Source organism: Hydra vulgaris, chromosome 12 (assembly GCF_038396675.1).
Source record: "Hydra vulgaris chromosome 12, alternate assembly HydraT2T_AEP".
NCBI lineage: Eukaryota > Metazoa > Cnidaria > Hydrozoa > Anthoathecata > Hydridae > Hydra > Hydra vulgaris.
The window spans coordinates 38,806,195-38,826,241 of record NC_088931.1 but is presented as its reverse complement, the minus strand read 5'-3'; the positions used below and the strand labels follow the sequence as shown (position 1 = coordinate 38,826,241).

Genomic DNA, 20,047 nt, shown 5'->3' with positions numbered 1-20,047 from the left:
CGAAAGTGGTTTGATCCGTATAAGACACGTCCGAAGGACATATACAATAGTAGAAAAATAAATGACTGTGCGAACCTCTTCGATAATAGCAGCGAAAACAGTTTCACCACATGCCATAATGAACTCATTTTGGCTTTCCAGTTCAAATGGCGCGCTTGCATTCTTGCTTCTTGTTTTTGGTGTTTTGTTGTATTTCCCAAACACCTCAAGGGTGGATAAAAAATTATAATTATCATACTCGTCCAGCATATTTGATGAACTACACAAATATGAACATAATATTGAAATAAAGATTACATCTAGATTAATATTCCAAGCAACATTAAAAATTTATGAACATAAACAGCTAACACACCTTGAAAACTTAGATTTCTCGAAGCGAAATGGAGAGTGACGTCCAAGACGCAGCGTAAAATTTTATACCACTTAGATGCCTCGTTTCTTATTGACTTTTCAAGTTCTGAATCAATCCCGGTCTGATTTTTCAAAGCTTCAAAGGCTGATTTCCAGACGATGTAGTGATTTATGTGTTGAACATTATAATGTTGGCTTTTAATCCTTTCTTGTAGCTTTCGCCAATTATCTTTTAATCTGCTATTCCACATCAAGAGGAAAGACTGAAATCCAGGGCCAAAATTATACTTTTGTCCAAAAATAGAGCAGGGTAAACAAACGGAAGTTTTAGAAGTTCCACTCCAGATAAGCCAGTCTCTGATAATCTTCTCTCCGTTGAGTTAAGTTTCGTAAAAAACGGAGGCAGCTTTTTGTTTGTAAATCTCTAGGAAAAAGTGCCGAATTTTGAGGTGGCCCATTCAGTAAGACTAGATTGCTTTCGACTTTAGATAAAACCCTCTTCCACAAAGCGGGGTCGTTTCTAACTGCTTGATTACCCAATTGAATTGCTTCTTGATTCTGAATTAAAAAAAGTATTTGAGAATTGTAGTATGTTTTAAATATCTGCAGATACTAAATGATGTTTTTAGAACCTGCAAATAATAAATATGTTTTTAGAATCTGCAGATATTAAATGATATGTTTTTAATATCTGCAGGTTTTTCATAAAATAAGAATGCGTTCCAAACTCACCTGATTATCGTCTTCTTCTCTAGAGATACCGTTAAAAGATTTGAAGGAGAAGACGGCTTTCTTGAACTCAAGGGTTTATCAAAGCTGTTGGTAGCATGGTCCGTCTAAAAAATAATTGTTTTTTACAGTTTTGGAATGAAATTATGAATATAAGATTGTGAATAAAAAAATAAAGCTGTTAACCTATACCTTGACTACTTGGTCGGACGTAGAGTTATTAGATGCTTTTTTCTTTAACTTTATCGAAGCCACACTCTTTCAGTGTACGTTTGTTCTTGTATTCTTTTACAACTTTTTCTACAACTTTTTTTCTGCCTTGGTACCCTGAATCATGCTTTTGAAGACTGAACATGACGTTTTTACTCTAAGATGTTGTTACTTATTTTTAAACAAAATAAAAAAGCTTTTCATTTGTTTCGAAATTGAAATGAATTCTTTATATAGAATTTAATTCTCAAAGGAATTAAAAAAAAAGAATTTGATGCAATTTCACTATGTCAAATTAATTGAAATGAATGTATTGAGAAAGAATATTTTAAAAGTGTCGAAATGAGAGTAACTTAACTGATTTATGTAACGTAACTTTGATAATGTTTTAAAACAAGCATTTTGTTCGGATAAGTGTAATATAATTCGAACTCTAACTACATTTAAAATGGAGCCATTGCAATCAGTCCTGCCATGCAGAAAGAATAGAAATTGTGAAATTTCCATTTAACTTAACCTAAATTTCAATTTCATTTCATATTATAAAATTCTAAAAATCTTACAAAATATCTGACAGAAAAAAAAAATTCTTTTTTGTCTTGAGTTTTTTGCTTAAAATTATGCAAATAATTTTCCTTTTTTTTTTTTGCCGTTTGATAAATTACAATAAATACATACTACATATATAAAGTTAGGCTGGAGTAAGAAGACATAAACTGTCTTATCACCGAGCTCCGTTTACATATTGTCTGTGTTTATGTATACGTAATCCACTTTGAAATACATTTAAATTTTGCAAAATGCTAAAAATGTCTTTAAAAGAACGCGAAACAATAAAATATTTTTGATGGTTTAAAATAAAAGTAGTATAAACATACATATATATGCATGTTTATTATGTATTTACATATATAATGTATACGCATTTTCTATATTAATATTTAATAAGATATATTCATATAGTTATAATAACAACGTTTTCAGAATAAAAAATATTTGAAGTCTGTTGTAATAAATTCTAATTGTAATAAGAGTCTTTTAAATTCTGTTTTAAATTTCTCCACGAAGTAGTGCTTTATGATTATTAAAAATTTTAATAAAATCTTTTATTGAGATGTGCCCCCTTTTTCTGTGTGCCTTAGTAAAATATATCCAGTGTCCCCTTTCTCTGGGCGGTCCTGCAAGGTAACTTATTTTAATATAGAACATACAAGGTGTGTACATACATCGACTGAAAAATAGGTAGAACATACAAGGAGCGTGCATGCACAGCATTGTTTTTAAAGTTCATGATATAATGTCATATGTATTGTATGTATGTATTGTATATGTATGTATTGTGTATGTATGTATTGTATATGTATGAATGTATATTATAATAATATAGCAATAATATTATACGATAATTTATTATCATATTTGATTCAGATAGCAATAATATTATACAATATTATTGCTATCTGTGTGAACAATGAACAATGTGCAGACTGCAATTCCCCATATTAACTATACCACAATATTTTTTTCCTGTCATTTTTGAAAAAAACACTCATGCTCTCATCACAGCGGCGGATCCAGCATTTTTTAATCTTTAAGATAGCTAACTTCCAGACATGAAGCTAACTCAAAACATTTTTATGTTTATACTTATATCAAATAATGAGGGTTTGCAAAAAATTGCGATGATTGGAGGCTGGGAACAAAAAAGCCTCAAAATTTTTGCTACACCTCCCCCAAACGTGAGAGCAACAAGTTGATGAAATATTTTTTGTATTATTCTCAACTAGACTTATATTCATCGATAATTTTTAAGTTTCATTGTATTATCTCTCAGCGTACAAAAATTATGACCATATAAAAATTACAACCCCCTCAAATTCAGGGGGGTTTGAACTTTACATGATCATAATTTTTGAACGCTTAAAGGTAATACTTTGAAACTTAAAAATTATCGATGAATATAAGTCTAGTTAAGAATAATACAAAAAATATTTCATCAATATATATATATATATATATATATATATATATATATATATATATATATATATATATATATATATATATATATATATATATATATATATATATATATATATATATATATATATATATATATTCAATTATTTCAGTTTACAGTCAGTCGTTATACAATAAAATAAACTATTAAAATACTTTTACAAATATATAAATATAGCAGACTAACAATATAAACTAGGTCTCCGAAAGAAGATCACAAGGATCTTGTCCTTGGGACCTTATAGAATATAATAAAATATATAGTTTTTTACATCTTTTTTAATATTTTTTTATTTACAATAATTGTGAAGTGCAAGGTATTATGAAGAATACATATATATTAATCTTTTACACGAGTTAAACTGTAAATAATATAAACTAGCAAAATATTGTAAACAAAATAAAATACAAAACGTGTTTTTGGCAAAACAAGTTTATTCCACAGGTGTGGCGCACGATAGGCAAGACAGAGTTGATTAAAATTTGTGTGACAAAAAGGTTTTTCTAAAAAATTTATATTTCTAAGTTCGTATTTGTTGGTTGGTTTTAAATTGAAGAGATCTTTAAAGACCAGAGGAGATAGATTGTTTTTCCACATATAAACAAAACATAAAATTTTCAAGACGTTGAGTTCATATATATTTAAAATTCTTGTTTCAATAAAGTAAGGTTTACAATGAGAAAAACGATCAGCAAAGTTAATTATGCGAATTGCCCGTTTCTGACAGCGATAAAGACGTTGTAGTTTACTTTTTTCAGTACTTCCCTTGGCAATATTTGCATAGTTTAAGTAACAATGAATAAATGAGAAATAGAGTTGTCTTAAATTTTATCTTATTGAGATAATTTCGAGCTGTGTATAAAACTCCAATGTTTTTAGAGACTTTAGAGCATATATAGTTAATGTGTTGATTCCAAGTAATGTTCTCATCGAGATAAACACCTAGAAATTTGGTGACGGGATCTCTTTTAATTTCAATATTGTCAATAAAGATTTGAGGCAAGTTTGAGGGTAAGGAATTTTTTTTCTTAAGCGAATCAAAAAGTGTCCATTTAGTTTTTTCGGTGTTTAGTGTTAGTTTATTAGATTTGAACCAGTGGGATAAATGTTCAAGTTCTTTATTTGCTGTAGCAAAAAGTTCGTTAATATCACTCTTAGAGACAAATAAATTAGTATCATCTGCGAACATGATGCTCTTCATATTAGTTGCTTTATTTAGATCGTTTATATAGATTAAAAAAAGGAGTGGTCCAAGGATTGAACCTTGTGGAACCCCGCATGTTATATTTAGACAATTGTTTTGATAGCTGTCATTACCAATAACAAATTGTTTTCTATTCGATAAGTAACTTTTGAATCAGTTAATATATACACTCTTTGCCGTTGAGATTTTTTTTTGTTTAATTTACGTTAAATCTTCACTTTCGGATTAAATATCATCGTTGAAGTTAAGTAACTGTGAAGGAAAACCTTAAAAACAGTAAACGCTGAAAATAAAAGTAAAAGTTTATGCTCTAAATTTCAATCGATTCATTTTTTTCAATTTTAATCAATTTACCGACGGTAAGTATTATTATAAAAATCTTATTTGCTTGATTTATTATAATAATAATTATTGTTATTATTATTATTTTGTATTATTATAAATGCTGTTTTAATTTCAGAATATAAAGATATATATATATATATATATATATATATATATATATATATATATATATATATATATATATATATATATATATATATATATATATATATATATATATATATATATATATATAGTGTCATTATCATGCCGAAACGTAAAAAAAGTGAGGTATGGGACTATTTTGTGATCAATTCGAATGACACTAGTTCTGCAATATGCAACTTTTGCAAAACTGTTATATCCAGGAGTGGTGGCAGAGTTTGTCAGTCATACACAGTATCGAACATGCTAAAGCATTTAAAAACCTTTCATAAATCTGAAATCAAAAAACAGAAACATGATAAAGCTAGCGTTATCGATTTTAATATATGCGAGGATAGCTCTACCGCAGGACCATCTTGTAAATCGAGTCCTAACCCTGCTTTTGAAACTCCTATGCCAAGGGAACATCGATCTACTACACTCGCATCCTTTATCCAGCTACTCGACAAAACAAGGAGTTGTCAACCGGAGAATGGGATAGTTTGGTTCCTCTCGTTGCTGCTTTAAAAGTGTTTGAAGAGGTCACGCTTACTGCAAGTTCATCGAAAGTGACCATATCAGAAGTTATCCCAATAATAAATGCAGTTAACATGTCAATTGATCGCATCAAGGACTGCGGAAATTTTAAAGAATCTCTGTGTCAATCTTTGCATCGACGTTACGGAGACTGCGAGAACGAACCTATATATGCTTTTGCAACAATACTAAATCCCAGATTTAAAAATCCAGTGTACTTGAAAGAACCTCTACTTGCAAGCCACGAGGACGTCTTTGAATACTGGAGGAAATCCAAATTTCTTAACATGAAAAAACTAGCTCAGAAATATTTAGGGACGCCTCTATGTACAGTGTTTTCGGAGCGATTGTTTAGTACTGCGGGTCTTATCTGCGACCGGAAAAGAAGCCGGTTAACTCCAGAACGAGTGCAAATGCTTGTGTTTTTGAACAAGAACCTCCCGTTTCTTAACTATCAGTACTAACGGTACTAATATCATATGTAAAAGCTGATTGAAAAGACAACATTCTGTGTATCTGATCACTTTGACCATTACTTATGACTATATTATTTGTTTCCTAATGATAATAAATTCCATACAAACATATATATTGTTTAATATTATGTTACTTGTTTAGTTGCTATTATTTCACAGGGTCATTTTTTTAAAAAGGGGCATGCCCCTGGGCCTTGGTATCTTTGGTCCTGTTTCACCTGTACCAATATAATTAATTTTGGTGTTTTCACTTTTAAAATCTGCATAAGTATTAAATTAACATAATATAACGGTTAAATTATTAATTTAACTACCAAAATCGGAATCGGTAAAGAATCGGAATCGCAACAGAGAATCGGAATCGGTATTTTTCGGAATAGGCCCATCTTTAATATATATATATATATATATATATATATATATATATATATATATATATATATATATATATATATATATATATATATATATATATATATATATATATATTAGGTACGTGCTCATCGAATGATATATTAGGTACGTGCTCATCGAAAGTTACGGCGTTGATTATGTAATCAAAATCTTCAACCATTTTATCAAAGGATGCTTAGTTTGAGATATAAGGATGTATTTTTTTGCGTTATTTTTTAGAATTTTATATCAACATAGACTTTTTTTAAAAAGTAAAAGAGTCAAATTTCATTTTCGTTTAGTTTTTTTTTTTTTTTAAATTACAACTGCTTTTATTGAATTAATTCTTAAAAACTTTGTTGTTGATTAGACATCTAATTTGTATTGAAGGAATCGATCAATCAATCAATCGATATTTTTCCACCTTATAAACTGTATATAAAAATACAAAAGTGAGAGACATGTGAAGGAATGTTGAGAACATTATTGAAACTATTGAGAAAAGTTTTTAAAAAACTATTTGCCAAACTTTAGTTAAAAAGATTATGTAGCAGACGCCTACTTTTTTGTAGCAGATTACGTACATAAGTTAAATATTGTAAATGAAGCAAATTTTTTTGAAAATTCAAATTCTGATTTTGAATCATCTTTAAGAACGCAACCCCATCGAAGGTATACCTCTCCGTAAAAAACTGGGCCTTCGCTAATTTTACGGAAAATGAGCTGTCGCGGCCTCTTTAAGAAGGCCTCGGTCGCTATATAAATACTAACAACGTATCACAAACTTAATGTCGTAAATAATGAAAACTAATTTTTAAATGTTGTTTTATTGTAAAATCATGATATAAATTCAGGTAATACCAGTAGCTAATAAGGGCGTTGCCCCGGGCTAAAAAAAAAAAGTCTTTTGGGCCACCAAAGAAAGCAAAAAGGAGCACGTAAAAAAAGGCCTTTTTAAATATAAGTAGTTGTATTTTTAGTTTTTATTGTAATTATTCATCTATTTTATTACTTTGGCCATTATCACATTTGCTACGCCACTGGTAAAAAAAATAATATTTTTCAATTAATTTAAAAAGGTTTTTTTAATTAATAAAATAACATTACTTTGTTTTAAATGAGCTTTGTATATTTGTTGGTAATTCTTCCTCGTATTGTTGACCATAGTAGAACAGCAAAATCCGCAGAACCAATCGTAACAGGATTCGCAACGCATCCATAATCGTCGTGGAGCTATTATTTTATCCCAAAAAAAATGCCACAAGCTTGATATTTTTTAGAACTCAAAGAACCGTCAGTTAATTTTGAAATTATGAACAAACTTGTTATTCAAATAAAATACCATGATGTGTATCCATCATAAAAATGTCAAAATTTACTGGTAAATTTACAGGTCAAGTAAATTTTACATTTGCAACACTTGTCAACATTTAACAATATTACTGCTAATTGTCTCATTCGTTGTTTATCCGTGAATGACCGAAGTTAGACTATTTCAAAATTTCAAGTCTAATAAAAAAGTAGTTAATTTTCAAAAATTAATAATTTATTTTTGTAATTATAACTAATTTGGTGATTCTTAATAACACAAAGATTAAATATGATCATTTATTTTAATAATTTGTTTATTTTAGATTTTAATAGTATGCATTTTTTCAAACTGTTGTTTTGCTAAAGAATTATCTCAGCAGATTGCATTTAAACGTTATTTTTTTTTTATAGAATAATATTTACGAACTAATTACAAATATTATTTGAGAAAAAAAAGTTTGTAAAATTTGAGTTTTGCATGCTTTTTTTATACTTTTTCTTAAATGACCGAAGTTACATGGTGGCCGAACATAGGCGGTTTTACGGTGTACAAACTCCTCCGCCTCTACTATATTCACGACCTGTTTTAAACAAGGTAAAACTCTTAATATTTGTTGCAGATTGGTTATTCCACCAAGTTTTACAAAGCATAATAATTTGCATCTGATTATGGCCTATTTCTTCAACTAAGTAATAATTGAACGAAATTTGAAATTTGTTGATGAATATATATCTAGATGAAAATAGTAAAATAAATATTTTATAAAACTGTTGCTTCCACGTAAAGATCTGGAGAGGGAATGAGGGAAGGGGTCAAGAATTTAGGATTTTTTTGGTTCCCCAGTTCTGATCGTTACAACTTTTTTGCAAAGCACTTTTTTTTGACATATGCATTAACAAATAAATGTTCAAAATTTACTCCATGCCTTGAAGTTAGCTATTTCTCCCCTGTATATGTATATACACTTTCATTGTGCTGCAATTTCCAATCGTAATCATTACATCCATATCTAAACAACTCTTTTGAAAACAGATTTTGTTTTTCTAATGCTGTTTTCAAAACTATTTAACAAGTGCTTACCAGAATCTTGTTTTCCAGCCTGCTGGAAAACAGCATCTTTTATTCCTATTTTCAAAAATTCAGAAGAGCGATCCGACTTGTATAACTACCGTCCCATTAGACTTCTTCCTATTATAAGCAAGGTTTTTGAGTCTTTAATTAACAAACACTTAATCTCTCATCTTGAATCTAATAACTTACTTTTCTAATCGTTCTACTGCTGATTTTTAAACAGTACTAACTGATAGGTTTTATTGTGCATTGGATAGATGTGAAGAGGCTAGAGCTATTGCTCTCAACATTTCTAAAGCCTTTGATAAAGTTTTGCATGCTGGTCTTTTCCAAAAGTTCTCTTCTTACGGTGTATCAGGTAGCATCTTTAATATTAGTGAGTCTTTCCTTACCAATCGTAGTATAAAATGTTGTCCTCGATGGTCAGCATTCCACTTCATTTCTTGTAACTTCAGAGTTTCCTTAAGATTCTATCCTTGATCCTATACTTTTTTAATTTACATTAATGATCTACCAAAAATTTTCATAATTATGGTGGGATTGTTTGCTGACGATCCTACCATTTATTCTTATCTTAGTAAGAAACTAACTCTCTGTGGTTGCTTGAAGGGGGCAGTTGAGCTTGAAAAAAATCTCACTTCTGCTACAGTATGGGCTCTCAATGGCTGGTGACTAGCTAATTTAAATAAAACGCAATTTTTTTTCAGCTTATCATTATCGCAACAATCTAGATGTTCTTATATTTATGAACGTAATTTAATCAAATGAGTCATCTACCCTTCGTCTTCTAGGATTAACTCTTACTTCCGATCTTTCTTGGAAACCATGTATACTAATCCTACAAATATCTACTAAAATTCAATCTCGTGTTACTCGTCATTCAATTAAATCTTATCCTTTTACTATCGCTGTTCCTAAGTGCTCCAAAAATTCGTCTAGTTTTTTCCCTCAAACATCGATTCTTTGAAATTCTCTCCCTTCATCCTGTTTTCCTGATTCATATAATTTACAATCTTTTAAGTTGTCTGTTAATCGTTATCTTGCTTAATAAACTTCATCTTTTCTCTTTCAGTAACTTTTAACTCTAATAGTGATTGCTTGCAGTCTTGTTGGAAGTGAAAGTGTCTATATGAGTATAATTTTGATAATTTATTAATTTTTTTCGCGCCTATTGAGATCAGTGAATGAGAGGTGCCGGCGCCTCAATTCTTTTTACTTAAAAAAAAATTTTGGTATTAATTTTCTCTTCAAATATTTTTTTTGGATTATTGTTTCTTTAAATATACTACTATCGAATTTAGAGATAGCATCGTACACAAGGTACGTTAAGACGTCAACGGTATCTGTGTCAGGTGTCGAAGTTATGAAGATCTTGATGCTATTGTCATTTTTTAAAACCCGCATGCCTGATCCGTGTAGATGATTTTCGCTGTTTGGTTGACAATTGATTACTAAAAATTGTCTTGTACCAGCGTACTAATCAGAAAGTGCCAAAGCAGAAGCTGCACTTGATAATACGGATCAGAGAGTAAGAGAAGAGTAAGATTGCGGGGGTCTGCCTGATCGCCACATCTCTGCCTAAGACAATCATTTAATAGGTAAAAAGAGATCGTGCATTGCCCAGTACGTTTCATTACCTCTATTCCATTAACAATTTTTTTGTTATACATAACATTTATTTAATCAATAATCGCTCGGTCTAGGATGTTCACAAATTGAGCTGTTAAATCCGTTCCTTTGACAAGAGTTAAATCATAGACAAGACAAAAGGACTCAGGAATAACTATTTTATCTTTACCAAGGCTTGGAAATCCTATTATACAATTATTATCGCTTGGTGGATTAAAAGTTTTACACTCGACATCAGCTTTTGCATAGTCTTCGGCTGGACTTTCTTGGTAGCTCTAATCCATTTATTTTTGAAGTCTTTAATGTTTTTGGCTTCTTTTACATTGAACCTTAGTTTTCTTTTGACAAGAGCCGGGACAATTTAGTGGATTGCAGTGTTTTTCTGCGAAATCTACTTTATGTTGTCCAAGCCAGTTTAAAGTTGTCTCAGAGTAGTGACACGATGCAAAATTGGGCCAAAATAACGGGTTACCCGTGCGTGTTCTTAAAAACGGCGAAAAACGTTTCTTGAGGCATTCTTTAATATATATTGTGGTGTTAATTGCTCCCGTAGTCACAAAACAAGAGCTTTTTTCACCACATTTACAAATTGCTTGCCAAACTAAAAAACTTTTTGCAAATTTTTGCATTCCAATGCATTTATAATTGGAATTCAGTTTTTGCGATTTATTACTAAATAATATTGGTGTTCTGGAAGTGATCGGAAATATGCAGCACAATAAGTTTTATCGTCAATAATCAAACAAGATTTTTTGGCACATAATTTTTTATAGAGCAGCTGTGAACAACGAATTGCGATTTTTTCTTGCTTTTCTTCACGACGAGGAACTTTTTTCTTTTTTTGAGATTTATAGCCACAATTTCTCTTCACTCTTTGTATATGGAAGCACTTGTCTTAAATTTACTCGCTAAAGTTCTCACATAAATCACCGGTTTTCTGTCTTAGGCATCTTTCACTTTTTTTACCAAGATCTCGTCTAAAAAAACATTTTTTTCTTCCACTTCCTGATTTTCTTTGACAAAAATTTAAAGCTCTCTACAATGGGAGAATGGCACAATACTTGCTTAAAGGCTAGGGGTTAAGGAAGAAAATCCAAAAATATCTGACAATGACTTAATTATTAACTTCAACACCACTAATGAGTTAGTTGATGTAATCAATAAACCAGTGATTAAAGAAAATGTATAAATAATTACTGATTAGCTTGATAAATTTGTATCTACTGAAAAGCAGATTCTACCAAAAGAACCACTGTTAAATATAAAGAGAGAGATGCAAAACACAAATGAGCGTTTCGCCTAGGAAGAGAGTAAAACTTCAATTGTTGAGACTCTCTACAGTGTTCAAAGGCAAAACAGCCCACTCCTAAAACAGATGACAAAAGAAAGCCTGACAAAGGAAAACCTTACAACAAAGGAAAGCCCGATAAAGACTGGGAAAGGCCTAATAAAGGCGAGGAGAAGACTGATAAAGGCGGGGAGAAACCTGACAAAGGTGTGGAGAAACCAGACCCAGATAAAGGCGGGAATACCCTGACCTGAACCCAGATTAAGCTCGTAAAAATCCTGATCTTGTTCAAAATTAAGGTTTCGAAGCAAACAAAAGATGGCAACGGACAATATAGAAACGGGACTCGCTGATAAGACAGTCAGTGTCTTCCTTTTTGGCCAGTTTTTATATATGTAATATGTGTTTTTCAAATTCAAACAAACGAAAAAGAAAAACCCAAATAATAACTAATTAAATGCAGGCTCGACAAGTATAATAACACAAAAATTGGCTTTCTTTGTCGTCAACGGGGCATCGATAGCTAATGTCGTTGCATTCAGTGGAAGTCAGCAGAGATTCGGCAAAAGGCGACTGCTGAATTGCAGCAGAAGTACATTGAAACAATTGACAGCTGCAATGGAAGCTCGAGGCTAAAGAGATTAATAGCAAAGAATTAACGATTACGTTTCAGTATCATAACTTTATCAAGAGGTGTATAAGGCAAAAGGTAGCAGCCAGATGAAGACTTGATCAATCTACCAAGTAAACCAGAGCTAACAGATTTCTATACACCCTCTGAACCACAATGTATAAATGAGTACCTGTTTATCGCAAAAGGTGGGCTTATTGGGTATTTAATAGAAAGCTATGTATATATTATATATATTATAACTAATCACACAATACATTCTTATTAAATTTTGTGCAAATTGACTTTTAGCAAACTTTTGTTTTGTAGCTCTTTGAAAATAATTTTACTCTACGTAGCTGATTGTTATTTTAACCTTTTCTCCATGACTATTTAATTTAGACATTATGTCCCAAATTCTGTGTTTTATAGTATTTACAGAGAATTAAAATAAGATAAGAATATTGACTCATTAAATAATAAATACAATTTATATAGTAAAACATTTTAACAATATATTTAATTAAATTTAATTTAATTAAGGTAAATTAGAATATTAACAAAAGTTTACTTAAATACACTAGCCAATCCCATAATTTTTGTTGGACAAATTGCCAAGCATTCGCGCGAATAGATTCTAATGTCGAGTTCAATTAATTTTTCAGCGATAATTTCTTTATATGTTTTTGTACCAAAAAAAAAAACACTGTGCTTTTCAATTTAAAAAATACAAAGTACCTATCATTCACTGATAATGATAGATAAATTAATACTTAAACTATTGTAAAGTGATTTCTTTTTATCTATGAGGTCATTTTAAGTCGAGCTTTTATTTTTTATTTTAAAAAGATACTGCTGTTTGAGCCTTGGATCAAACAAATCCAAAATGGTTACCTTAAAAGGTTGTGTATAGGATTTTCGATGTTTTGTTGTAGATTAAACTAGATCAAAATGTATCAATGTATTTCCAAAAATATATTTTTTGAGTGGTTATTTTAGGTGCTTCAAGAAGACTTAGTCTCATCGCATCACAGAGCACCGTGGAAAAGCGTTTAACTAAGAAGTTCACCATGGTACATGTCGTAAAAAAGGCTAGAGCAGGCATCGAACCACAGATCTTATAATTCTGAAGCAAACTTAATGTCTGCTTTAAATTTATGTATGTATGTGAGTGTATATATATATATATATATATATATATATATATATATATATATATATATATATATATATATATATATATATATATATATATATATATATATATATATATATATATATATACAACGCTCGAAATAAGGGTCGGTATTCGGCAATGCCTGCTTTAAAGTGTTTGAGGTCGACCTTAAACACTTTTAGTGCTGATTTTAATCTTAAAGTGTTTTTTCTTCACGACGAGGAACTTTTTTCTTTAAGATTAAAATCAGCACTTTAAGATTAAAATCAGCACTAAAAGATTGAGGTCAGCAAGTTACTGCCGATCTTAATTTTCCTAATTCCGAGGGTTGTATATATAATATATATATGAGGGGTATAAAATATTATACCCCTAATATATGTATATATATATATATATATATATATATATATATATATATATATATATATATATATATATATATATATATATATATATATATATATATATATATATATATATATAAATTTGTAGAAAATCACTTAGCAAAAGCTTTTCTCATTTTACACTGTGTTTCATCAATAAAGACTCACCAGAAATGAAAGATCAAATTAATAAAACTTCAATAAATATACCAAAAATTAAATTACATTAAATTACAGTCGCAAGTGTCTTAACTACTGCAAATTTTCACACATTTGTGGAACTTGCTGACACTATTATAAAAAGAATTCTTTGGAAATGATTACTTATGCTTTTTTAGAAAGATTTTTAAAATAAAGGGGAGACCTAATGTAACTATTATTTAAGCTCATTTATTTTTATAGTTTTTTAGGAGAAACTTATTTTCGTGCCTGCATTTAGAAATTAATTCCGATTTTTTGTTTAATAAACATTCTTGGTTTGCGTGTGTAATTATTTCAAATTTTTCTTGAAGGCATAGTATACATTTTTTGGAAGTATTGTTATATACAGGCGCTGTTTTAAGGATGGACCAATTCAGTATAAAATCATCAATATTTTTACCTTTTAATTCCCATATATATTTTGACAGCATGGTGTCTTTTGAATACTTTTTATTTTTAAAAGATTGCTTATGATTGGCAAAACGTTTTTTCCATTCACCCTCTGTTATGCCAATATATTGTTTATCAGGTACATTCTTGGAAGAAACAACACATTTATATATCACATTTTTCGATAAACAACTTCCACTCATTAGACGACCTAAGTATATATATGATGTATATATATATACATATATACATATATATATATACACATATATACATATATATATATATATATATATATATATATATATATATATATATATATATATATATATATATATATATATATATATATATATCATATAAACTGTACACTGAATAATTTAAACATAAAATTTGAAATCTGCCGATGATTGGGTCAAAAATGGTCGAAAGTTGCGTGACGTAGTTTATGGACGACCCCTATATTATTTTTAATGTTATTGTTAACAACTCTGGCAAGGTTTTTCTTAAAAATAATACATATACTATTTGTAAATATCCCCTAAGTGTAACTTTAGAAATATAATGATTGATTGTTTTCAAAATACTGAACTGAGTAGAATGAAATTCATAAGTAATTTATTTACTAGTGTGTTTACTAACTTTACAAAGATAATTTTAAAAAAAAGTTGTGGCTATTACTTTGACGAAAATTAATGCTTAAGATAGCTTTGTCTGACGGATATTGAATTTAATGACTTGTTGATTGTGATTTGTTTGTCCAAAGCCAAAGTAAATACCACTATGGTTGTATAAGCTTCATAGCAACAATGCTTTTTAAATTTATCTATAAAAAAACCAGATAAAAACACATGCAAAGAATATATAATGACTCTAAAGCGCTAAAGCCGTTACAAGAATAGCGCTAATATTCACGAGAAAAATATCTAGTATTGAGATCAAAATTCTATCCTAAGTTTTTTATCTGAAAAACATAATTTTTATCTGAAAAAATTATTTCCTCTTCGTTTGTAGCATTGGATTAATTAGCGATGTTTTTATCTTAAAAACATTTTTTTTTTAATGCTTTTATAGCGATGGATATTTTTTTTGTTACTTTTGACGCAAAAAACTTCGTGTTTTACGTAAAATAAAATTCGTTTATTATATTTATAGCATTGGTCCCAGGTTACTTTAGCTATTAATTGCTTTTTGCTAATATGTGTCAGTTTAAATTATGTGTAATCCTTCTTTTATATTTAATATATTTTGAATCCTTCAAAGCATATTGTTCTGTAAAATATTCATTAATATAAGTGGCGATGCATTTACGATATGATCAAATAGTCAGGGCCAAATTTTCGCTTCGGGCAAGAAAAGAAAATTGCGCCCCCCTCCCCCACAAAAAAAAAAAAAAGAAGAAAATTGAACGAAAAAAACGATTTATTGATCACAAAATTTATCGTATCAAGTTATAAGTAAAATTTGTCATTAAGGTTGCACAAACTTTAGTTCAATGTCACTTTTCTGGCTTTTCTTGAGGCAAATTCACTAATGACAACATCAAAATCAATGTTGTTTGCCACTTCATTTTCAATTGAAATTATAGCCAAACTAGACAAACGTTCTTGGCCCATTGTTGACCTCATATAGTTTTTTATGAGCTTAAGTTTACTGAAACTTCTCTCACACGTAGCAACTGTGACTGGGATGGTGAGGAAGATACGAATAGCAATTGCTGTGTTGGGATAAGCATCAGTCAAAGAATATTTATGAATGAGCTGCAAAATGTCAATCGGGCTAGATTTTTCAAAGTTGTCCATCATTACGACAGCTTGATATTTAAAGCTTGCCATTTCTGACTGGAAATCGAAGAATCTAAAACTGCCTTGTAAATTTGAAATAAATTTGCAGCTTTTTTCTTGAGTTCATCCACTGAACTTTTAGAGAGTGAATGCTCACTGAGGAAGTCAAAATCAGAGGATACAGCAGACATAGCCTCAAACTGCCACTCAATTTGTGTAACAATGCTGTCAAACACAAGTTTGCACTGAGATCCGAATTCTGTTTTCGCTGTGAGAAGGTGAGAGTCATCTTCAGCTTCATAAAGTGCCATCCGCTTCACTTTGCACTTCCTCTTGATTGGAAAGCAACCATCAATTCCACTCTGGTTAGCTTTTTCTGTGACATCTTTGATAATGTTGTCCACCTCAACATCTCAAAGATTCTGAATGGAAGCCTTCAATCCTTTCATTTTTTTTTGCGGCAATGTCAATTGAAATGGTTTTTGATTGAAGCAGTTTGCTTTCCAGGTCAATTAGAGAAAGAATTTGACACCAGAAATCCAACAAACACAAAAAACTGAAATCAGTTTGAATGAGAAGTTCTTTTGCACTGCTTACTGTGACAGCATTTGTCATGGGATTGTGGATAATGGATTCCAAAACTTGAAGAACGTCTTTGATTTGTCTGTGCAATGGTGTGATTGTTTCTTTTTTGGCAGACCATCTTGTGTCACTGTTTCCCTTTAATGAGATGGCCAATTTTTTCATCAATTTTTTCCATCTTGACGTGAAGCTTGAAAAAAAGTTAAAGATGGCTTGAACCTTTCCAAAAAACGTAATCATGAGTGGGGAAACCTCAGCAGTATGAACACCAACAAGATTTAAAGTGTGAGCTGCGCATGGAAAAAATCTTGCTGATTAATTAAGAGAATGGATGCGAACTTTGACGCTATTGTATTTTCCAGACATATTGGCTCCATTGTCATAGCTTCGGCCCCGGCAATCGGAAATGGTTAGACCATCCTTCTCCAATTTATCAGTTATCTCTGTTGCAAGACCTTTTCCGGTTTTTTGGTGAGATTCAATAAAGTCCACAAAGCTTTCCTTAATTGTGCAGGTTTCATCACTGATGTGGACATACCTGATGATCTGAGTCATCTGCTCTTTGTGGGAGGCATGTGGAGTGCAGTCAAACAGAATAGAGTAGTATTTAGCTTCTTTGATGTTTGACAAAATTTCGTTCCTGACTTTCTGCCCAAGTAACTCAATCAGCTCATTTTGAATTCAAGGAGAAAAGTAGGATGTTGTGGTTTTTTTTTGCTTTAACGGACACAATGTGTTCAGCCACTAATGGATAATAATGGCTAATCAACTCAATTAAGCTCAGAAAAATGCCACTGTTTGTTGACCGATGTATTCTGTTGTTCCCCGAAGGGTAAGATTGTTCTTGGAACAGAACAAAATTGCATCAACAATCACTTTCAAGATGTCTCTCCACTTTTTCATCTCTCCACTGATAACTCTCTGCAGATCAGAATCCAGGGTCTTTCCTTCCTTGAGATTTTTTTCAAGAGTTTTCCAATCAGAATAGCATCTTTGGTGTTCAATGCTGTTTTTATGGTCAGGAATTCTTGGGTTTAGTTTTTTCCAGTCACAAAACCCTTTGTAAATTTCTGAGAAATTGTTGGTTTTTGTTGTTGAAAGTAACAAACAGCAAAAACAAAATAAATAATCTTTTTTGTTGCTGTACTGCATCCAAGTGCGAACAAATTTTTCACCATTGGAATAAATTTTTTCATACCATTTTGAGCTGAAGTGTCGCATTCTGTTTTCAAAATTACACAGCGTGTTCAAAATTCTCTTCTGTCTTGCTCTGGCCCATACTCAATCAAAAAGCATCTTGTTTTGTCCGTTATTTTAGGCTATGTTGCTGGATCCCTGTGTTGAAAATTTTCTTCCGAGGCCACTGAAATTTCTGAGATTTCTGAATGAAGTTCATCCTCGTCCATTTCAACTGGGCCTGAAAGCTGGGCATTTCCATTTTCCCTTGTTGGTTCTGAATCAGTTGTGCAAAATTCTTATTAACTTTGGCTGATGAAAATCTCCTCTTCAATTAATTCCAAATGATGATCTGAACTTAAGTCAATTATAGGATCTGTTGAATTGTCATTAACTTCAATACAAATATCCTCTGAAATAATTTGTTTTTCCACTGAGTTTGTTACCAACCACTTTTTGAAACAGTTTTGTAGTTTCTCGTCACTTTCTTGGCGCTGTTTTCTTTTCTTCTTAAATTCAGCACCAGATAATTTTTTGGTTCGATTCATAATAGAATCATAATGTTCAAAAGTTATCAAAGGTATGTTAGTGTTAAAGGACGCTCTTTAGTTCAGTAAATGAGCTTTAATATTTAGGAGTTTGTGTCAAGAGGTGGAATTTTAATTAATTTTCTTATCAACAGCAGCAACGCCGTGAAAATTTGTTTCATAAACTGATTATTGTTTTTTTAATTTATTAAAATTTGCGCCCTCCCAATTTTGGCGCCTCACGCCGCGGCCCGGCTGGCCCCGCCCTTGGTACGGCCCTGCAAATAGTAAGTGTTTCTTAAAACAAATTTAGATTCTTGTATATTTTTAAAATATAATTAAAATTGCTTTGTTTAATTTTTTTTTTAATCTTAGCTTGTAAAAATCTATACTTTGTGACTGTTGTTTTTGTGACAGTGATTCACTTTAAGAATTACAGAAATCTAAAACTGAATATAATTGACATTGTCCTCAGTGCCATCAATTACCTCACCAGATATAATTTCTACGATGCAATCTAAAACACCCTGCAGCGTAGTCTCTATATTTGAAGCAACTTACGCTTTTATATTACTTTTGCTCCAGGAAAAAAAATCATACTACTTATGCCACTTTGAATCTTTGGTTAAATGCAAAAAGTTTCTCTGTCCAAAAAACTTATAAACTTTTTTTTTAATTCTTTGATCTTGTTAAATGTCATTAATATAAATTATTAGCCTATAGGCTAATAATTTAACTAAAATTTAAAATATTTTAGCAATAGGCTCTAAATCAAAAATAATTTAAATATAAACTTAACATTAACTATAATTTAATTATAGGCTTTAAATTAAAAATGATTTAACTATTTAACTAGGCTTAACATTTTAACTAATGTGTTTTAAAACCGTTTCATAGCATTGTAATGCTATGAAACGGTTTTAAAACACATTAGTTAAAATGTCTCATTAATTAACCTATAAGGTATACACAAGTATAGTTAATTTTATATTTGTCATCCCCTTAATCAATTATCTATTGTCATGTGGAGTTAACTCTTGGCATAACCACTCATTTTTTTTCTTTTTTCTTTTTAATGTCTTCTTTTCCTTAAGGCCACGGAAGTTACTACAGTTGAAGAAACTATTCATAGTTAAGAGGGAACTCCAAAACGCGAGCCTTTACGAACAAGACTGCTGACACTACCACTAACGCACTTTCAGTGGGTTTTATCTATAGTATATATAGAAATAAGTTTTTATTTGTCAAGAATTTGTTTTTATTTCTAACAAGTTGAATATATTTTATACTTGCAAAAGGAAACATTAAAAGCTGTGTACCTTATTTCAGTTAGTTCACATATTGTGCTATTAAAATGAGCTCAAAAGGTTGGAAATTTGCTGTGAAAATTTGCTGGAAAACCCTATAAATTACCGGTGATCATTTTGCCAAATTAAAAACAATTTTTAATACGGTTACAAGATTGAGAAATAATTAATCAGTGGATAATAAACTTTGTATCAGTTTTTACTAAAATCATTAGT

At 30.4% G+C, this 20,047-nt stretch overlaps 1 protein-coding gene across 1 annotated transcript; it reads right to left on the bottom strand.

Moving 5' to 3' along the window:
• Positions 1–17,601: 17,601 nt before the first annotated feature.
• Positions 17,602–18,042, bottom strand: LOC136088100 (zinc finger MYM-type protein 5-like). The gene has a single exon (XM_065811762.1). It carries the CDS (start codon positions 18,040–18,042, stop codon positions 17,602–17,604), a length of 441 nt encoding a protein of 146 aa, XP_065667834.1.
• Between the last annotated feature and the right edge of the window lie 2,005 nt (positions 18,043–20,047).

Coding starts and splice junctions, on each gene's coding strand:
- LOC136088100 (XM_065811762.1), bottom strand. CDS start 18,042: ATGCGACACTTCAGCTCAAAATGGTATGAAAAAATTTATTCCAATGGT.